Source organism: Oculina patagonica, chromosome 14 (genome assembly GCF_052425735.1).
Source record: "Oculina patagonica isolate OP01 chromosome 14, crgOcupat, whole genome shotgun sequence".
Classification (NCBI taxonomy): Eukaryota; Metazoa; Cnidaria; class Anthozoa; order Scleractinia; family Oculinidae; genus Oculina; species Oculina patagonica.
This window is the reverse complement of record NC_135771.1, coordinates 8,098,080-8,119,735: the sequence shown is the minus strand read 5'-3', so window position 1 is coordinate 8,119,735 and position 21,656 is coordinate 8,098,080. Positions and strand designations below refer to the sequence as shown.

Sequence of the window (21,656 nt, the reverse complement as noted above, 5' to 3'; positions counted from 1 at the left end):
TATGGAAGTGCCACTGCAACTTCCCATTTTATTTATTTTTATCTTATTTCACTTTAGAATTTTACATGTATTGTGACAACAGCCGTCTATCAAATGAAGCTGGTGCGAGTCGAGTCGGAAATACAAAATGCAGAAATTCGTACCAGCAATGGCGATAAAAGAGGGAAAGCTTGTCTGTCCAGTTTCGTGTTTCTGCTGCAAGGGTGGGTTCCACGTCATGTCTCGAGGTTCTTTTATTTTCTCGGACTTCAATTTGACGAAATGCTCCTGTTCATACTTTCTTTCTTGCTAATCAATAAAATAAAGGTTTTAAGTTTTGATTTGAAGAATTTTTTCCCATTATCCTAAGACATTTTCCTCTTAAAAAACCGACAAGAAATTCCTGGCTTTTTGTTTTACGCCCCTCGGTCGGCGAACTCAGGGAAACGAGGGACTAGCTCAGGGACGGCGGAGCCGGGGGGGGCTAGGGGGGACTTTAGCCCCCCCAGAATTTCCGAAAAAATAAAGACTTACTAAGAGAAGAGTCTTTTTAGTCCCTCCCCCCCCCCCACTTCAAGTCACTAGTCAGCCCCCCCACTTGGAAAAATGCTCCACCGTCCCTGTAGCTAGGCATGCATGTAGTCGACGTTTTGAGTGCAGCAACATTTACTGTATCGTTTTGAGTTAAGCCAGAGTATACAGACATCGCCCTTCGATTTCGAGTCCGTTCCTTTCAACGCTGTCTCTTCACTGTCTATCCCCCGGGATACTCCCCCAAAATACCTATAGGGCATGTGCCGCCCAACGGCACTAATGTACACATGGAATTTAAAAACTAGTGGTAAATTCGCCATAAAAACTACAGAGCGAAATCAATGTGTCAACTACTTTTGTCAAAGATTGTAGTTAATTTGAGTAGAAGCAGAGTTGTCGTATTTGAATGCAAAGTCGAACAAACAAAGAATAATTTTTCAAAAAAGCAGGCTAATTAATAAATTTACAAAATTTCCACAACGGGGTACTTCAAACTGGCCTATCGGGGTATCATTTTGAATGGAAATTCTCTCTAAAGCGGGACCCGGGCGGCACATACCCACCCAAAACATACCCAAATCCTCCCGGGGGGTCTATTCACGTCCTGGAAAGCCTGTCCACTGGGTAAAGTTTACATCAACCCAAAGCCGGGAAGTCTGAGATTCGAGTCCCGGGATTTGATCAGACAGACTATACTTAAGATGTCTAAGATCTCTTCATAGAGGCACGTCATCTCTGTCACGGTTAAGGCCGGCGATTTGACTAATTGACACTTTTTAAACTAAAATACAGTGTTTGCACACTGTAATGTCAAATATTTCCACTGTAATATAACTTTCTATCGACTTACTATTGAAAATTCAAGATCGCTAGTAAAAATGTTTTCGCTAAGTGAGTTTCACTATCGCCACCGAACCCAGCGCAGCCTGCGTTACGCTTTACATTTGTGTCACGCGAAAAACTGACAATTTCCCTATTTCTGTGCGCATGGGTGATTATCGACCGTTTAGTCAGGATAGCTCATGATGTACAAGTGTGTATCTGTAGCAGAAGTGCAATCGTTTGTGAAGCGATGCATGAAAGCTGTAGGAACTGATCCACAACACAGCACAGCTCTGTCTCAAGTACTCACTGAGGCTGATGTTAGAGGACATTTTACCCATGGACTTCATAGATTAGGTGAGAGCTGTTTCGACGTAATAATAAAAATTTCTCAGTTCTGTCGAAGAAATAACTAACATAAAACAAATCGATTTTATTTTAATTTCATTGGTTGGTTTTTAACACAAAGTGAGTAACAAGGTTATCCCCATACAAGGCATTTAAACCTGGTATTAAAGCAGTAAAAAAAGTCGATCTTTTAATTACTCGATCGACCTAAATCTTCACCGTGACATTTTAAGATCTTTAATAGATTTATGCTCAAGGATTTTCCTTCTTTTGTTTCGACGAAGTTAACCAGAAACGAAACAATTATGCAGTAAATAGTTTACAGCTATTTTTCCACAACTATTTTATAATTTTATTATATCAATCGACAGCGCAATGAGCGATCAGACGGTCTGTTGCTTTTACCGACGTTACACCTATTACGTTTAATGCTAAATGTCACGCGATTCTGAGTAGTGTACTGACATACGATCACTTCAAACTTCGACTTCAAAATTTTGTCAGAAATTATCTGAAAGACTACATGTACTTTTCGCCGGCCCTTCTCCCCAGAAAATGGAAAGCTGAGTTGTAACAAGCCCGTAAAATCCGCGATCGTGTGATGAACACCTGAAGGCATCGCTAAGTTGCCCGTATGGTAATCGGCCAAAACTGACAGGAAATAAAATTTGCATTCGTCCTAGCTATAAACAACATTTACATTACTTAGTATAACCCACCGTCCAGTTGGTTGTTTTGTTGAAAAGTCAAAACAGCTAAGGTCTATTTGCCGTCTAATAAAGAGTGTTGTAACACCATTTGTGTGTTCTTAACTTTTGAAGGGATTTATGTTCGTGACATTAAGAATGGCGTCACGCAACCTCAGGGTGAACCAAGCATTGAAAAGGAAACAGGAGCGACTGCACTGATAAACGGTAACAACTTGCTTGGTCCGGTAAGAACATTTTAACGTTATTAAACACTGATTAAAAGTCATAATAAATCGATAATCATTCTAAAGGCTTTGTGAGATGCCTTTGACTTTTTTTCCGGGTTTTTTTTCCTACGTCTGCTTGCGAACGAGAGAAACTCCGTCTCCGACAAGGAAAAATTCTAACGGTTTTCTCCCTCTCTTCTGCGACGTTTTACTTTCTATAAAAAAAAATATTCTGAACGTTTAATTTAAAAAAAGGAAAGAAAAAACAGACAACGGTTTTTGGTTGACTGCCGAAAGTGAACCACGGTCGGTCTCTGTGACGGATCTATGGGAGAGGCCGTGGGGGGGGGGGGGGGGGGGCTGTAGGGCTGAGAAAAATTATTTTTGAGAGCGGGTCCCCCTCTTATTTTTGGAGTCAAGTTAATCGGGGCCCAACTTACCTGAAGGTCCGGATCCGCCACTGGGTTTTTCAAAGTGATTGCTGCGTTCTCTGGGAGGGGGGATGGGGGCTGGGGGGAACTCTCATATGAAAGTAGACGTGTTTGCACGTGCCTACAAAGCTACTCGGAAAAGAGAGAACTCGGGTCGCTCTTTCCAAGTGGCTTGTATCACGGATTGGATAATTTTATCGTTTCACTGTGTACCCAACTTTTTTATGATTCTTACGCAAAAGCCCTTACGCTGTGCCATACAAATCAATTCGTGATTTACTCTCTCGTCACAGGTTGTTGGTAATTTTTGCATGGATTTAGCCATTAAGAAAGCAAAGGAGCATGGAATTGGCTGGGTAGTCTGTAAAGGTTAGTCTTCCTTGTTTTATGGCCAGTCTGTGACTCGACCGCAGTCAAACAATAGAAATATGTACGAAAACAAGAAAAGTACTTCAAAGATAAGGTTATAATTTTTTCTGTTCAAAAATCGATGCTTTACCGGTATTTTGATGGTTTATTTATTTTTTTGGAGCTTTACTAAAAAAATTTCTTCGTGTTTGAAAACAGGTAAATACGGACTTGTTGGCGCCATTTGTCGAAGCATTCAGTTCGGTTGCGGAGCGTTTAAAAGTAAAATACTCGCTTTTTCGAGGGAATGGAAATATATTTCAATCAGCAACTATTTTATCTATTCTTGTTCACGAAATTCCCCGAAATAGAAAGAAAAACCGCCTGAGACGTTTGGTTGGGGTGAAGTCTGTGACACATTTTGTACTACAGCAAACAGCCATCAGAATTCTTTTGCAACACCGCCTAAGTTTAGTTCTATTTGGTGCCATTTAGAGAAACCAAAACCAAAGTAATTACTCTCACCAATTACAAAGGACACAGACAATCCAGTGAACCAATCAAAACTCGAAGCAAATACATGTAGCTGGAACTTGTAGCTGGCACAAAGCGCGGGAAAACGTGCGCGAGCGAGTCAAGATTGGTTTTGGTTTTAGTTCTGATTGGCTTAGAAAGTGGCGCGAGATTTTTAAACCAATCACTAAGCGTAGTAATACAAAAGCAAAGCAAACGCAATTTACTTTCGACACTCAAGTGAAAAGCGCTTTATGGTGCTCTTGTAAATTTTAATTTTTTTTTACTTCGGCCAGGTTCAACCCATTTCGGTATAGCGGGATGGTATAGTGCCCAAGCTCTTCAACATGGAATGATAGTAAGTAATGCAAGTCATTTCGGATTCACTTCTGATTGACTTATTTTACACGTTGAAGATGTAATTAATGAGTTACATTTCTTTTTTGTTGTTCTGTAGGGAATGAGCATGACCAACACCTCCCCTGTGGTTGTGCCAACCAGAGCCGCTCAGGTAATTCCGATTTGCATTTGACGCTTCGCTTTTTAGTCAAATAGAGCTAGAGGTAATGTGACACCAGTCATTCTGAGGTAATAAAGTTGAACAGCTATGCTATGAGTTTAGGAAAACCTACAAACTGAGACAAAAATACTATTTAAAAATTGACTCGTTTGCTCGTTTGTTCATTAGAATCGATAGTGAGCAGTACATGCATGTTGCCAGCTGTAACATGTCTGTATGCATTCACTTGTTCAAGCAAACGATCACGGCTTCTACTGTAGTCTAAAAACTTAACTGTACACTTTGCAAACTGGAACAAGACTTGAATGAGAAAAAGACAGTATTCACTTGTTGAAGCAAATGTTGAGAGCTTCTACAGACTGTAATACTATTTCTCTTGTGTAAGTAGAAAACGACCTCTTTAGTGTACAAACACTTAGGCAGAGAAGTAATCCGTTTTGACAGATTGTTTTTGGTGAGTAAGTTTGGTATTCTAAAAGCGCTGACTAACTTTGCTTCTCAAGTGTCCGTTGACGGTTTAAAGTGTCCGTTGTCCGTCTTAGAGAAGTGTCCGTCTTATAGGAAGTTTAGTTACAGTAAATTGACTGAAAACGGCAAGGACCATCACCAGGTGTCCGTCAGTTAAAAGAAAGAGTTGACTGTAATACCACTCTGACTCAAATGAAAACCAACACCCCATAGCTGAGGTATGGTTAGCATTCCGTCACAAGAGGGGGGTGAATAGGGTACGCAAATCCGCCGATCCGTGCTATATTTTAGCCCAATCCGTCAATCCGCCACTATTTCGTTCAAATCCGAATCCGCATTACTTTGAACCTTTGTGTGGTACAATTCCGCCAACATATCGACGAAGACCGAACAAAGTGATCCTAACTTAGTTTAGTATCCACGATCCGAACTTCCTGACATAAAGAGTCCGGAATCCGGGCCAAAATTCTCAGCTTATCCGCGATCCGGTGTATTATTGGTGGAGAACGTGAATCACGACGGTGATTTTTTTGGGTATTTCTATCATGGTAGTCTTCACATATTCAGCTTAAAGACGGTCTGTTACAAAGAGACAAACTGATTGAAGGTCTGCTCTGATCTGAAGCCTGTCTACTCCATCTCGGAGCATAGGCCACTGACAAAACTCCTCCATTCCCCCTGTCCCTGGCCAGGCGTTCCATCTGCGTCCAGATGTAGCTCTTAAACTGTATAGCGCATTTTGGATCCTTCTAGCTCCTCCAGCTGTTATGCGCGCGGTCTCCCTCTCCTTCTTTTTCCCTGTGGGTTCCACCGAAAACCTTGTCGGACAATGTAGTTTATTGGTCTTCTTAGTGTATGGCATATCCATGTTCACTTCCTGCTCATGATCTGTCGTTTCACACGTAGATAGTCACCAGTTCCCAAGAAAATAAAAATCACTTTTTAAAGGAGCTGCGTCATAGACAACACATTTTGAAAAATATGAAATGAATATATGAAATTCATATGGAAAAGTAGTAGTATTGAAAGTAGTATTGAAAGTAGCTTGTCTTTGAACAATATATTCATTTCATATCTTCTCCATCCACGGGTATATTACGAACTCACAAGTGACCAGCTCCCAGTTGGCTTGATAGCTCAGTTGGTTAGAGCGCTGCACTAGTATCGCAGAGGTCATGGGTTCGATTCCCGTTCAAGCCTGAATTTTTTTTTTCAGGCTTGCTTTTCTCAAATACTTAAGTTGAGTACAATACTGCGATGATCTTTCATTTGCTTAAAATACATTTTAAAAAAGTTGACAAAGTTTTTCAAATTTGTCGTTCGAAATATGTCTTAGTTTTTATCAGTCGAAACCATTCTTGATTATTTTTGCCTTTTAATTACTCCTTTGTTATTTTTTCATGTTTGAGGTTTACTTCTATTTGAAAGGAATCAGAAAAATGACTCAATCTGATATCCCGTGACATTGCTCCGGGACGTCGTTCTCCGGTCTCTTAAGGCCCGGCAAAACGAGGAAACATGTTTCCATAATCGTTTCCTCGTTTTACCATGCTTCCATGCCGCGCGGAAACACGAAATGTTTCTGCTGTGTAGCTGTAGCAAATTTTGCTTCTTGGAGACAAAATTGACACTGGAAACAATGCTTCCCGTGTGGCAAAACTGAGAAACATTGGGGAAACATGCGCGCGCTACGAGTGTTTCTGGAAACATGTTTCCTCGTTTTGCCAGGCCTTTATTCAAGGAAATGTTTTACTCGATACATGTTTGTAACATTTGCATCGTATCGTATAAGGTTATCTTACAAGCGTGGTAAATTAATCTTTTCTTAATGTTTCGTTTCACAGCCGTCCATGGGAACAAATCCCCTCTCGGTATCCGCTCCAGGGAGGGCAGGGGACAGTTTTCAACTAGATATGGCCACGTCAGCAGTGGCTCATGGGAAGGTTTGTTGTTATAACTGTTAAGATGTAAAAGTTAAAGTTGATCGACTTTAGAAGCAAAGACAGACAGAATCAAGCCACTTTGGACGACTTCTCTTCACAAAAATATTTTTTTTTACGTAATTATGTCATTCACTACGAATATCAGTTTAACAGTTTAACTACACCCACTACATGAAGGACTGAGCATCTTGTCTTTTATTTGTTTTGGTATATTATTATTATTTCTTTGGTGTTTTTCTCCATTAGAAAAACTTTTTATAGGTTTTCTTCAATTTGAAACTAATTCACAAAAGCTGACGTTATATAATAAATAACCCTTCAGTCGCAGGGACTGGTATCAACTGAGGCCCTGTTTAAAATAAAATAAATTAAAATAAAAGAGAGTATATAAAAAAAACTAACAACTTCAAAAAGATACCGCTAAGATGCTTTTAAAAAAATTGAAGAGCTTAACAAAGGAATAGTGTTCTAGTAAAAAATTGAATTTCGAATTTAAAATGTTCTAAAAATAACCTAAGAACATCTTACCCACATAATATCACGATGACAATCATGGTAAGGTAAGGTATATCATCATCGTATCATCATCATCAACGTCATCATCATCATCATCATCACTTTGTTTACAACTAATATCTCCGAGCATTTCACAGTACACAACACAGTGAGCAAAGACCAGACCACAACACCGGGAACTCCATGCCCTATTCTTAACGATAAGTCGTCGTCCTTATCATCATCATCATCGTCATCATCATCATCATCATCATCATCGTCGTCGTCGTCGTCGTCGTCATCATCACAATAAGATTCAAAGCATTGACTTGAGACTAAGACTTACCATTAATTAAATTGCATCGCTACAGGATATGCAGATCCTCTATCCAAGCACAATTCCATCGCTTCAATTTCTTTGCAGGTAGAAATGTGTCGCAGGAAAGAAACCGAAATACCACAAGGCTGGGGAGTGAACTCAAAAGGACTGGTAAGAAATCACATGGTAACGTCCCGAAAACGCTAAGGTCGATCAGTCGATCTTGTCCCCAGTGCCCCAGTGAGGAAAAAAAAAAAAAAAAAAAAAAAAAAAAAAAAAAAAAAAAAAAAAAAAAAAAAAAAAAAAAAAAAAAAAAAAAAAAAAAAAAAAAAAAAAAAAAAAAAAAAAAAAAAAAAAAAAAAAAAAAATTTTAATAAAATAGTAGTTTTTCCCCTTTTTTTGTAAAGTTTAGTCATCTTTTTATGTTTTGCTGCTATTTGTCGCTCTGTGTCATGGTGTTAGCATTTAACTGAACCGTGGTGTAAATTTTTTTAGGAAACCGTTGATCCTAAAGAAGTAATGGAAGGCGGAGGTTTGCTGCCGTTAGGTGGAAAAGAGATAACAGGTAATCTAAGATCGACCACTGCAGAGGATGTAATTGATTGAGTCATGGTTTTGCTGTCATAAGAGACATTAAGCATGACGTTATGCGGCTTTCTGTCATAAGAACATTAAGCATGACGTTATGCGGCAAACGGCAAACGCGAGCTTGTCTTTCATTTTTTCTACCTTTTTATCGAATTCTAAAATCAATCCCTCATAAAATCAGTGAAAAAATCCCACATTCACGACAAACGCAAAACATCTGATTTCCGCGTACCAACGCCAAACGGAAGACAGCAGAAGTTGAATTTTTGCCGTTCGCGGGAAAAATAAACGTCATGCTTAATCTCTCTATAGTTTCCCTGAGCAGTGTTGGTATTAAAGACTAAGAGAGATTTAGCTCAAGACTTACAAGCTGACCTGCTACAACATACACTCTTACTCATTTCTTTCGTCAGTACGTAGTCGCAAAGCCCAAGAAACCTAAAACATGTTTATAAAGATCACTAACCCACGATTGTGGCAGACCTGTAAATAGCTAACATCGTAGTTGTGACTGAGTAAGTAGTGAATCTGTGCGCGAGCGAGTAGGGGCTTGGGTGAGTGCGCGCGTGTTTGCCTGCCATGTTGTTCCCCCTTGAGTTCCCTTTTATTCCACGTGGTGCATTGCTGTGTGAAAGTCCAGTCCTTACCTTTTCTTCCTGTCACGCAACGCTGGAGACCCTCTCGTCCGTGAGCGTAGTGTTGCGTGACGGATAGACTAAGCCAGAACTGGACAACCTTGTTCCCAGGGCTTTTCCCTTGGTGATTTGGAACGGGCGGGTAAAGAGAAAACTTGTGACCCGCTTGCGTCATATTGCTGTGATAATTCACCATGAAATTAGAGCCTCGATTTCGAATATTCATGCAGCAGAAAATGTATTACACCCAAGATTTTCGGGTGTATGGAGGTCACATGACCAGCCGATGCCAGGGTCTTCTCCCGCCTGTTCCAAATCACCAAGGGAAAAGCCCTGGGAACGAGGTTGAGATCTGGACTATTTAACAATTAGACGGCAAGTTTGAGATTTCAATCGGCTGCTAGCTGATAGCCAACTAACAAAGTCGATAGAAGCCGAGAGCGAGCCGTCTAATTTTTCCAGTTTAACCCAGTGGCTGATCTATTAAACTGATCTATTAAACGAAGAATATCGCCTGAATTGATATTTTGAAGATTTTAATTGAGAAAATTCAGCGAAAAACTAAGCGCGCCCCGAGAGCCGTCTATCGATTCCTGTGTAGCCAATCAGATTGCGCCTTTTGCCAATAGTCATCGGCTAGGTTATGCTAATCTTGTGCATTTGTCAGGTGGCTATAAAGGCTACGGACTAGCCATGATGGTCGATGTGTTCTGTGGAGTTTTGTCGGGATCTGCATTTGGAACGAACATCAAGCGATGGCAAGGAGAGGACGAAAGAGTGTCTAACTTGGTAACAAAATTATTTGTTTTTTTCCCTCGTTAAAATTGGTAAACTGAGCAAGCCGAAAAGTTCAAAATGACGAGAAAGATCTCTTAGAGTCGCCAATACTGTGGTTATTTTACCCTTGTTATTTATTTTTTTTTCCACAGGGTCAGTGTTTCGTAGCTGTGAATCCTAAAGCGTTTGCTGACGGATTTGAGGATCGTATGCAAGCTCTGATGGATCAATACAGAAATTTACAGCCGGTATGTGATACAACAACTACAGTCAAACCTCTCCTTATGGGCACCTATCCATTACCGACAATTTCCGATGTCCCGACAAAGTTCTCTCATATTTTCTGAAAAACCTCTTTAATGACATCGGACACTAAATCTCGGCCCCAGGGAGCAAATTCATATAACTGTATTCTCTTTATTATTACGGACACTCCAGTGATCAGATGATGATAGTTTGTGTTTGTAATATAATTTTTCTGTTTGTAGTTACAAAAGCAGTTACGCTTTATTTACCTTAAATGCTTTCAGAATTGTACTCCATGTTACGTTTTTGCATGCGGCATTGCGTTGTGGATCATTTCGTTTGAAAACAGTGATTCATATACACTAGGATGTGGCTGAGACGTTCAATGGGCTAACAGTATAGTACTTTATTGATAGCCAGTGTGTGGATGCTGTATTGTTATCATTTGTGATGTAGTTAAAAGACGAGTGTCAGGAGTGTGGACTTGTTTTGAATTATTGAACACTTGAAACTGTCTGAGGATTCATAAAAGTGACGTCATCGTGGTGACCTCTATAATACGGACACTTTGCCCTGACCCTTTGGTTAACAAAATGAGCAAACAAACAAAAACGCACGAGTTAAAATAAAATTGTGTGAACATTTTGTCGTGGCATCTAACGGTCATTTGTGTTTTCTAGGCAGAAGGCGAGACTGCAGTACTTGTAGCTGGCGATCCCGAAAGAGAGCACATGCGCAAAGTTCGACAAGATGGCGGCATTCAATATCACGTCAACGTGTTGCAAGCCATGGTAAGTGACCAATCACATCAAACGAAAAGAACACAATGAACCAATCAGAATTCGAAACAAAACAAAGCCGTTACCAAGCGCGGGAAACATATAATCGGTGCCAAGCGCGAGAAAACATGCAACCGGTGACAAGCGCGGGAAAACATGAAATCCGTGCCAGGCGCGGGAAACAAGTCAAAAAACCGTTACCAAGCGCGAGAGAACTTACAACCAGTGCCAAGCGCGGGAAAATATTCAGTGAGCGCCCAGTCACAAATGGCTTTTCTTTGCTCCTGAATGTTAAGGGGAGTCTTTTCTTAGCTACCAATTTGTTGCTAAGAAAAGTTTCTGACCGTCATTTTTTAGAAAGCAAACCTCCTACGGATAAGCTTTTTGCGCAACTTTGTTCCATTGAAGAGTCCTTTAAGTGTTTCAAATTACGGCCATATCTGACAAACACTCCAAAAAACGGCTTGCCACAAAAAAATCTTTAGCAATTCCTTAGCAACTGCTCTAGATCTGTAGTTAAGAAGGACCCCCCCCCCCCTTAATACACAGCCGTTTGCTCTGATTGGGTAGAATACGTTGCATGTGATAAAACGCACAGCAAAAGCAAACACATAGTTGCTTTCGACAGCTAATCGAACATCTCTCTTACAATAGAGCGATTTTCGATTGGTTGTCGTAAAACCAAAACCAAAGTCATCACTCTGGCCAATCACAAAGGACACAGACAATCCAGTGGACCAATAAGAATTGCAGCAAATACACGTAGCCGGCACGAAGCGCGGGAAAACGAGCGAATCACGACTGGCTTTGGTTTTACTTCTGATTGGTTGAGAACGTGACGGGAGTTTTTAAACCAATTAGAAAGCGTAGAAATACGAAACCAAAGCAAACGCGAATTACTTTCGATACTCAAGTGAAAATTGCTCTAATCTATGAAATTAATGTATGGTGGTTGTGTTGTTTGTAGGATGATATTGCTGACAAATTAGGAGTGGCGCACCTACCAACGTTGTGAAGACCTAACTTATCCTTCATCGACCCTCACCATTGGGGGGCCATACTAACATTCAGAATTTGTAAGGCATAAACTGTCTAAAGTTCTGTGAATAAATAACATGCTATACTTGTCTTTTTGTAGAATACAAATAAATAAATGGCTAAAAACTAAAATCGCTTTTAGCTAACTTGAAATCCAGTCAATTCGATAACGCACGCTGCCAACAGCAGACAAATAGAAAATGTTTCAAATGCCTAACAGCCCTTATCCCACTAAAATAGAACCTGCACTGAGATTTTTGTCAAACTTTGCCAATTGATCGTTTATGTTATAGCAATTTAAGTTTTAAAATAAAAATGGGGGTGCTCCATGCTCGTTTACGAGCAACAGCACCTTGTTTGAACCTGTTTCAACCCAATAAATCCTTATAATATCGCCATGATTTTTGTCACGATTGCTTGCTAAATTCACATTTCCGACGATTTCTTCTTATACTACACTGAGAATTCGCCCATATTTATTCTACAGAAAGAAGGTTACCACTCAAGACAAAACAGCAGGAAAAAAAAAATGATAGCTCACCACACTCGTTTTTCGAGAAAATGACGATTTACCTCTCTGGCCAGCTCCAGTCATAAAGAAAAAGCCGCCATTTTTTAATGCGCGCGTGCCAATCACGCGTAAAAATTACACGCAGTAGGGATGCGCGATGCAATACCTGGGAATGACCTCAATCTACACGCCTCGCTTTCGAAACGTAAATTTTTCATAAGCGAATTTCCAAAGCAGCAAAGATGAAAAGAATCCCCAGGTAAACAGTCAGAAGGTACCAGTACAAAGGCTCAGAAGAATTTCGTTTAAAGGAGGTCTGGGGTGAATCTTGGCAACGAATGTAATCACGCATAAGGCCTATTACGTGAAGTATTTTTACTTTCATCTGCTATCGCGCGGGCGACTAGGAAGAGGCGAAATCAACATATATTTAACAATAAGACTACGAGACCGAATTTTCTATGAGCGAATAGTCAACGAGGCGCATTATCGCTCATAGAAAACGAGGGCGAGTAGCCTAACTGTTTTTTAGACACTAGATTATTGTAGTCCAAAACCTACAATTTTAGGTATTTTTAAGCCAAAAATCACAAATAATTCTCCCTTTTATGAGCAACGCGCGCGATCATGTTCTTTCAGCGATTAGTAGAAACTCCGTCTTATTCTACTGGAAATCCGCGAATCTGATTGGTTCTTCTATTGTTTTCAATTCGTTGATAGAAAACATTAGGAGAACCAATCAGATTCGCGGATTTTCAATAGACACGGCTGAGGGTCTACTTCTATATGTTATGTTACCATGGATAAGAAAATAAATTCATAACCACTTTACCTAGAGATAAATGTCACTTAGCAATTATAGTCTTTTTTGTTGAAAATAACACAATGTTTTTATTACTCATTCAGAATTTCAGTGTCTTATAAACGCCTTTGGATAAAGCCGACAAATGTTGCTTAATCCTCAAATGTTGCTTAATCCTCTTGAAACTCGACAAGGGTTTGTTAATGGAATTAATTATTCCTTTTCTCGCCAAGTATATTTTTAAAATGACTAATGATTTTATTAAAACTCTTTGAGAATATTTCTCCAAAAATATGAGGCGCGACATTTGCATTTTACAATTCAATTTAGCAACGCCTTTTACATCAAACACAATTATTCTCTAGCATTTCTTCCAAAGATTAACACATCAGAAAATTCTTTTGGCTACTAAAATGTAACTTTAGTATCCGATTAGTAAGAGAGCTCTCCGAACCCCTAAAACAATGTGTGCGTTTTCATTTCCTTTGGGCTTCAAATCTTAAGCACCAATGTACTTAACTTATGGGGAGCGGGGATGGCGCAGTGGTGAGAGCGCTCGCCTCCCACCAATGTGGCCCGGGCTCGATTCCCGGACCCGGCGTCATATGTGGGTTGAGTTTGTTGTTGGTTCTCGTCCTTGCTCAGAGGGGTTTCTCCGGGTTCTCCGGTTTTCCCTCCCTCCGGAAAAATCAACACTGCTAAATTCCAATTCGATCTGGAACAGTGGAGGAAGAGCCATCCTGTGGAATACCACTGCAAATTCCCATTTATTTATTTATTTATTTTATTTCGGGCCCAAGAGAGGCCCGCAACCCTAATCTTGACAGTGACCAGCGGATTGCGTATTACGCGTGCGCGCCACGTTTATAAAGGCTATCTGCAAACCGGAAGTTGAAAATTTTGTTCTTCCACTAAGAACGATCGCAATGCAAAAAATGTGTCAATCACGACAGTTTGTCGTAACACCAGAAGAGAAAAATCTTGTCTCCAAGAGCGATAAGAATGCGAAAAATCAACAGTTTGTCACATTAGATCGAGGCTTCTGTCTTGCAGACATTACGTTTTGCAGACGTTGTTTTATAGGTGTTGCTTTTGAGAAGATCTGCTGTGATTGTATCACAGATAAACTACGGCAAAGCGAATGATTCCAACAACGGTTATTCTCGAGAAATTCCTTATAACACTGACAACAAAGCGAGTTTGCCGACAGAGGAAAATCACATCTCAATTCACACCGCTAATCGACTACAATTCGCAAAACTGTCAATCAAAAAAACAACTCTGATTGGTTCGCGGCAATAGGAAACGATAAAAAAACATTCGTGACTTAAGCGTGACGCGTTACTCGACCTGACTCGGAATAATTTTCTTTTGTCCAGTGATTTATCGACACTGTCTGAAATACTTCCCTCCCAGTACCTTCTCTTAACTGCATCGAGGCCCGCACTTTCTAACCTGTGGTTACCACTAGTTATTATTTATACTTAACGCCGTGTGTTCAAAGACGTGGTTTTGTAAAGCAATGAAGACTCGATATTCTCGATTACTTCCTGACTTTTTATTTAGCCTCTCAACTGTTTACACCCTTTTTGCGTTAACACCTTATGACATTGCTTACAATTCTACTGATTACTTGATCTGCATGATGAAACGTCGGAATTGTTCCACTGAGCTAATTCCTACAACTGAAATTCAAGATGCAATTTGCAAAACACATCAATCTGGCTTTTTGCCGCCTGATAGAAGTCGATGCCGTTAGTCTGGACTCGAGACATGTACTTTCCATTGTCGCCCTGTAGCACCACAGTACCATCGGGTTGATTGTGGACTGAAAAATGGCAGAACACATCTGGGACATCCTTTGCGGCCTCGATATAATCGATACCGTTCCAACGTACTCTGCTCAGATATTTTCCGTTGTCTGCTTGCAGCAACAGTTTGCCATTGCTCTCTGTTGCAAGGAACCTTGTGAAATGGCCTGGGCCGTCCTTTGCCACCTCGATGTAGTTAATTCCATTCCATTGAACACGACCGAGATATTTACCATTGTCTCCTTTCAGTGCCACACCAACAGGGTTGAAGGCATCTAAGATATACGAACACAAATTAGCGTTAGGCTTGTTTCTGCCTGAAAGGCCGCCTGCAACTAGTTTCCTTCTTTTCTAAGACAAAGACATTTGAAATACAGGCACAAGAAATTGATTTGTCGCGTTGCACTAGAGGGTGAACAACTTACAGTTCTTAGCTATGTCTTTGCTAGAAAGAACTGAACATTTACTGATCAAGATATATTAATTCGCAAAGATTGATAGAGACTTGCCAACTCTCAACTTTGTCTCAGTTTCTTTGGTTTCAGTTCAAGCTTTTACCTGTTAAGACAACAGCGCAGACGAGCATCCCAATAGCAACAAAACACTTCATGGTGGAGAATTCTGGAAGAGAATAACCAACTACGGTTAACTGAGAAATTAAAAGACCATTCCGACTCTCACCAGATTGGATCAAGAAATCCCAGATACTCTAAGCATTCTTTTCTACTACCTTAGTTAAATTAGTTCTTTTTAGTAAAAAGATGTTTGCTATTCGCAACTACGAGTCACAGTTAAATGCCAATGTAGATTGGATGGAACGGCGACAAAGGAGTTTTTTCAAATGTATTACACTTATTCTCAGACTCATGTTAAATTTACGAATAAAGAAATTGCTGAAGGTAAAAGCTGATAATTTTGCTCGAAACTGTAATACAAATGTACTGATTGATCCTGTTCTGAAACACTCACAAGAAAAACCGACTGAGACTTAAGAACGATAATAAGAACATCTTACACCAGTTGGCCGAACGAGAAATGCAGACACCATTTATCCTCTTAAACTACTGTTTGTCCGCTTGATACGTTTGCCATACCGAAATGCGATATTTTTTTGAAAGTTTCAGTCAAGATCTCGAAAGATAGTTTTCCTATTTTATGTAAACAGTTGCCGGACACATTTGTTTAGTTTAAATCCCTTCACAAGTAAGTTACGCCCAAAGCTTGTTTTCCTCAACTGGAATAAAACTCTTGAAGGTATTCTCGATGACCCTGTTATTGCTACCTTATTGTGAAAAAACATTGCGGCGAAAATCAGTTTGACAAGAGTAAGATTCAGTTTTTGACTCAGAAATTCTCCAGGCGTATAGCGTTTTTCAAAATAAATCGCGCACTAACCTCAAGTATCTTCGTGTAGCTTGACGTTCGTCAGGTGAAAGCTTCTTCAAGTGAAGTGATGTTCCTTGAATTATTTGCTCTTTTATGCAATTTTTTATCAAAACACATACGTGGAGGCACACGCTCAACTCAAACGTTGCATGGATAGCTGCTATGCTTTGTGGAATGTTGACTCTGTAAATCGGTCATAACGTTCAAAGTCAAGGTTGTCGGCTGTAGTAATGCCACCGGCAAAAAGTAATGAGAATTGAGCAATCATCTTGGAAGAATTGATTAAAAAGTAACTTTATATCCTTGAAAATTAATTTTATTTGGGTTAAGCTTTTAGTTTCATTTGATGTTGCAAGAGGTTGCCGAATGTAACCTTTGTTTCTTCTAAGTTTGTTTTCTTTGAAAGACATGTTTGTAGTTTTGTTCTTAAATTCTCTTTACTCTTAGCCCCTTGGCGAAGAAATGTCCAGAAATACACGCAGTAACGAAAATTACAAATTTTAATTTTTTTGGATCTTAAGTTACGGTTCTGCCAAAAAATACAAAGTTTAGATGTTTTATTTGCGGCTTTGCAGAATTTACACGATTGTCATTACCGTGCTTTGCAAATTTTAAAAGAGTTTTTGCCTTTCGTTATGTTAATGACAACACATCAGCAAAGCGGGGTGCCGCGGATTGAACAAAATTTGCCACGTCTTGGAAAAATAACTTGAACAGTAACTTTATAATTAAGAGTTTTCGCCTTTCGTTATGTTAATAACAACACACCAGCAAAGCGGGGTGCTGCGGATTGAACAAAATTTGCCACTGGCAAAAAGTAATGAGAATAAAGTAGACACATCTTGGAAAAATTGCTTGAAAAGTAACTTTACATCCTTGAAAATCCTTTTTATTTGAATTAAGCTTTTAGTTTTAAATGATGTTGCAAAAGTTTGAATAAAACTTTGTTGTCTGTTCCAACTTTTGCTAACTCTGTTCTGTTTGAAAGACATGCATGTTTTTTTTTGTTCTTAAATTCTCTTTACTCTTAGCCCCTTTGCGAAGAAATGTCCAGAAATACACGCAGTTACGAAAATTACAAATTTTAAATTTTTTTGGATTTTAAGTTACAGTCTTGCGAAAAATACAAATTTTACATGTTTTACTTGCGGCTTTGCAGAATTTACACGATTGTCATTACCGTGCTCAGCGAATTTTACAAGAGAGTTTGCCTTTCGTTACGTTAATTACAACACATCAGCAAAGTGGGGTGCCGCTGATTGAACAAAATCTGCCACGGGCAAAAAGAAATGAGAATAAAGCAGACACGTCTTGGAAAAATTGCTTGAAAAGTAACTTTACATCCTTGAAAATTCTTTTTATTTGAATTAAGCTTTTAGTTTTAACTGACATTGCAAGAGTATGAATAAAACTATGTTGTTTCTACCAACTTTAACTTACTTTGTTCTGTTTGAAAGACATGCGTGTTTTATTGTTCTTAAATTCTCCTTTCTCTTAGCTTCAGTCCTACGCAGACCTAAGAACGTCTGCGTAGGAGGCTGCCTTTCTCTTTGCACCTCGGCACTTTTGCATACACCTCGTGGAAAACAACAAAGAATGTTTTCATTGCCCATTCACAATTTCAGTGTTTTGTATACGCCTTGAAATAAATCCATCAAGTGTTGCTTAATCTCAATTTCTAGACCAGTTACTGACATTTATTTAGCTTCTCAATTGTTTTCACCTTCTTTTCGTTAACAACTTCTGACATTGCTTACAAGTCTACTGATTATTTGGTTGGCATGATATTGTTCCAATTTTAGGTTGCCTACAACAAAACGAATAACGAAGTTGACGAATTCGTTAAACAGCAAAGAAACTTCGTCAGAACTGTAAAGAAAACCGAGTTAGGTTAAAAGAATTTGTGAGGTTCAGGGTTACACGAGATAAAAATACACAGTGAGAGATGGTTGTTTCCTGACTAAATGGTTTTCGTTGTATTGAGAAAGAACGATCTCAGCTTGAATATCTCACGGGAGGGGGGGAAAGGTTCCAGATTATATGCCCTATCCTACCTTCCACGGTAAGCTCTTTGGGGTGGTCACGCAATCTTTAATCTAACCTTCGTTTCCGGTCCCCTTGATCAGCGGGGACCGGAATTACTGTATTCTAGCCAGCTACGCAGGCAAGAATACAGAATAAGACCGTGTTCCTATCAGCTTGTTCTCTAACTCACGTCGTTAACGCGTTAGAGTATGCTCGGAGACCATCAATGATCATTTAACGATTTTAGGGCTTGTTTAGGGTTTCATATCATTGTGTTTAGAGAGTTTTACCGTGCGGTTTTCTTCTATGCACCGAAAAATTTTCAAACGCATTATCCTTTTCAATTATAGATCCAAACATTTGTCAAATGCAAATTGCCATGTGTAAATACTCCCCCTTCCTCAAACGTCATATTAAGCTCTTCCCGAATTTTCGGATTCTTTGCTATTTTACAAGGTACTTATCTATTTGTGAGTTGATGCCCTATAAAATGAAGAAAGACTGCAAGGACTTTCTATATTTTATCTTCTTTTGACTCGTCACGATCAAGTCTTGATCGTACACGGTTTATGTAGTCGTCTATAAATCGTGAAAAACCCTACAAAGATAATTATGACTTTATGCAGTTTCTATATAATAGAGTTGAAGGTTACGCCCGTTAAGTCTTATCAATGATAAAGAAAAGATGCGTGTTTCGTAAAAATGTCCTCTTTCGATATTTGAAGAACATGTTTTTACCAAGTTGTTTGCTTCTACTAAAGCGTGTTGACATTGCTGATTTACGAGCGTTCTAGTGATTAGATAGTAGCCCATTCTGTGTAAATAAATCACATCGAATCCAAAACAATACCATTTCGTTTCTGAGGAAACGAAATAAAAAAGGTTTGTTAATGGAAGTAATTGATCCTTTTCTCGCCAAATATGTTTTTAAGTGACTAATAATTGAATTAAAACTCTTTGTGAATATTTCTCCAAACGCAAAATGTGTATTTGTATTTTACAATTCAATTTGGCAACGACTTTCATATGAAACACAATTATTCTCCAGCATTTCTTTCAAAGATTAACACATGCATGAGAAAAACGTTTTTTTTTTGCTACTAAAATACAACTTTTTTGAGAGAGAAACAATGTGTGCGTTTTCCTTTCCTTTGGGCCTCAAATCTTAGGCACCAGTGTACTTAACGCCGTGTGTTCAAAGACCGGCGTGGTTTTGTTAAGCAATGAAGACTCAAAATTCTCGATTAGTTGCTGACTTTTTATTTAGCTTCTCAACTGTTTACACCCTTTTTGCGTTAACACCTTATGACATTGCTTACAATTCTACTGATTACTTGATCTGCACGATGAAACGTCGGAAATTGTTCCACTGAGCTAATTCCTACAACTGAAATTCAAGATGTAATTTGCAAAACACATCAATCTCGCTTTTTGCCGCCTGATAGAAGTCGATGCCGTTAGTCTGGACTCGAGACATGTACTTTCCATTGTCGGCCTGTAGCACCACAGTACCATCGGGTTGATTGTGGACTGAAAAATGGCAGAACACATCTGGGACATCCTTTGCGGCCTCGATATAATCGATACCGTTCCAACGTACTCTGCTCAGATATTTTCCGTTGTCTGCTTGCAGCAACAGTTTGCCATTGCTCTCTGTTGCAAGGAACCTTGTGAAATGGCCTGGGCCGTCCTTTGCCACCTCGATGTAATTAATTCCATTCCATTGAACACGACCGAGATATTTACCATTGTCTCCTTTCAGTGCCACACCAACAGGGTTGAAGGCATCTAAGATATACGAACACAAATTAGCGTTAGGCTTGTTTCTGCCTGACAGGCCGCCTGCAACTAGTTTCCTTCTTTTCTAAGACAAAGACATTTGTAATACAGGCACAAGAAATTGATTTGTCGCGTTGCACTAGAGGGTGAACAACTTACAGTTCTAAGCTATGTCTTTGCTAGAAAGAACTGAACATTTACTGATCAAGATATATTAATTCGCAAAGATTGATAGAGACTTGCCAACTCTCAACTTTGTCTCAGTTTCTTTGGTTTCAGTTCAAGCTTTTACCTGTTAAGACAACAGCGCAGACGAGCATCCCAATAGCAACAAAACACTTCATGGTGGAGAATTCTGGAAGAGAATAACCAACTACGGTTAACTGAGAAATTAAAAGACCATTCCGACTCTCACCAGATTGGATCAAGAAATCCCAGATACTCTAAGCATTCTTTTCTACTACCTTAGTTAAATTAGTTCTGTTTAGTAAAAAGATGTTTTCTATTCGCAACTACGAGTCACAGTTAAATGCCAATGTAGATTGGATGGAACGGCGACAAAGGAGTTTTTTCAAATGTATTACACTTATTCTCAGACTCATGTTAAATTTACGAATAAAGAAATTGCTGAAGGTAAAAGCTGATAATTTTGCTCGAAACTGTAATACAAATGTACTGATTGATCCTGTTCTGAAACACTCACAAGAAAAACCGACTGAGACTTAAGAACGATAATAAGAACATCTTACACCAGTTGGCCGAACGAGAAATGCAGACACCATTTATCCTCTTAAACTACTGTTTGTCCGCTTGATACGTTTGCCATACCGAAATGCGATATTTTTTTGAAAGTTTCAGTCAAGATCTCGAAAAATAGTTTTCCTATTTTATGTAAACAGTTGCCGGACACATTTGTTTAGTTTAAATCCCTTCACAAGTAAGTTACGCCCAAAGCTTGTTTTCCTCAACTGGAATAAAACTCTTGAAGGTATTCTCGATGACCCTGTTATTGCTACCTTATTGTGAAAAAACATTGCGGCGAAAATCAGTTTGACAAGAGTAAGATTCAGTTTTTGACTCAGAAATTCTCCAGGCGTATAGCGTTTTTCAAAATAAATCGCGCACTAACCTCAAGTATCTTCGTGTAGCTTGACGTTCGTCAGGTGAAAGCTTCTTCAAGTGAAGTGATGTTCCTTGAATTATTTGCTCTTTTATGCAATTTTTTATCAAAACACATACGTGGAGGCACACGCTCAACTCAAACGTTGCATGGATAGCTGCTATGCTTTGTGGAATGTTGACTCTGTAAATCGGTCATAACGTTCAAAGTCAAGGTTGTCGGCTGTAGTAATGCCACCGGCAAAAAGTAATGAGAATTGAGCAGTCATCTTGGAAGAATTGATTGAAAAGTAACTTTATATCCTTGAAAATTAATTTTATTTGGGTTAAGCTTTTAGTTTCATTTGATGTTGCAAGAGGTTGCCGAATGTAACCTTTGTTTCTTCTAAGTTTGTTTTCTTTGAAAGACATGTTTGTAGTTTTGTTCTTAAATTCTCTTTACTCTTAGCCCCTTGGCGAAGAAATGTCCAGAAATACACGCAGTAACGAAAATTACAAATTTTAATTTTTTTGGATCTTAAGTT

General features: G+C 39.2%; 4 protein-coding genes and 1 non-coding gene across 5 annotated transcripts in view; 2 read left to right on the top strand and 3 right to left on the bottom strand.

The window, feature by feature from the left end:
* Positions 1-1,473: 1,473 nt before the first annotated feature.
* LOC144638231 (putative oxidoreductase YjmC) lies at positions 1,474-11,831 on the top strand. The gene is made up of 12 exons (XM_078497444.1): positions 1,474-1,692; positions 2,505-2,617; positions 3,324-3,399; positions 4,188-4,249; positions 4,349-4,402; positions 6,724-6,822; positions 7,742-7,807; positions 8,132-8,201; positions 9,527-9,648; positions 9,789-9,884; positions 10,563-10,673; positions 11,629-11,831. Exons 1-12 carry the CDS (start codon positions 1,536-1,538, stop codon positions 11,674-11,676), a joined length of 1,074 nt encoding a protein of 357 aa, XP_078353570.1. The 5' UTR covers positions 1,474-1,535; the 3' UTR covers positions 11,677-11,831.
* Trnat-agu (transfer RNA threonine (anticodon AGU)) lies at positions 6,006-6,079 on the top strand. Its single transcript has one exon. It is a non-coding gene; the product is annotated as a tRNA-Thr (tRNA).
* The window catches only part of LOC144638227 (zinc transporter 7-like), an 86,885-nt gene continuing 76,161 nt past the window's right edge, over positions 10,933-21,656 (bottom strand). Inside the window, exon 14 of the transcript XR_013567897.1 lies at positions 10,933-10,942. The gene's annotated coding sequence lies outside the window, so the exon portion shown is untranslated. The remainder of the gene's footprint in view (positions 10,943-21,656) is intronic.
* Positions 14,549-16,365, bottom strand: LOC144638324 (uncharacterized). Its single transcript, XM_078497555.1, has 3 exons — positions 16,219-16,365; positions 15,382-15,444; positions 14,549-15,098 (listed from the first exon to the last, which is right to left on the bottom strand). Exons 2-3 carry the CDS (start codon positions 15,431-15,433, stop codon positions 14,692-14,694), a joined length of 459 nt encoding a protein of 152 aa, XP_078353681.1. The 5' UTR covers positions 15,434-15,444; positions 16,219-16,365; the 3' UTR covers positions 14,549-14,691.
* Positions 19,472-21,288, bottom strand: LOC144638326 (uncharacterized). The gene is made up of 3 exons (XM_078497557.1): positions 21,143-21,288; positions 20,306-20,368; positions 19,472-20,022 (listed from the first exon to the last, which is right to left on the bottom strand). Exons 2-3 carry the CDS (start codon positions 20,355-20,357, stop codon positions 19,616-19,618), a joined length of 459 nt encoding a protein of 152 aa, XP_078353683.1. The 5' UTR covers positions 20,358-20,368; positions 21,143-21,288; the 3' UTR covers positions 19,472-19,615.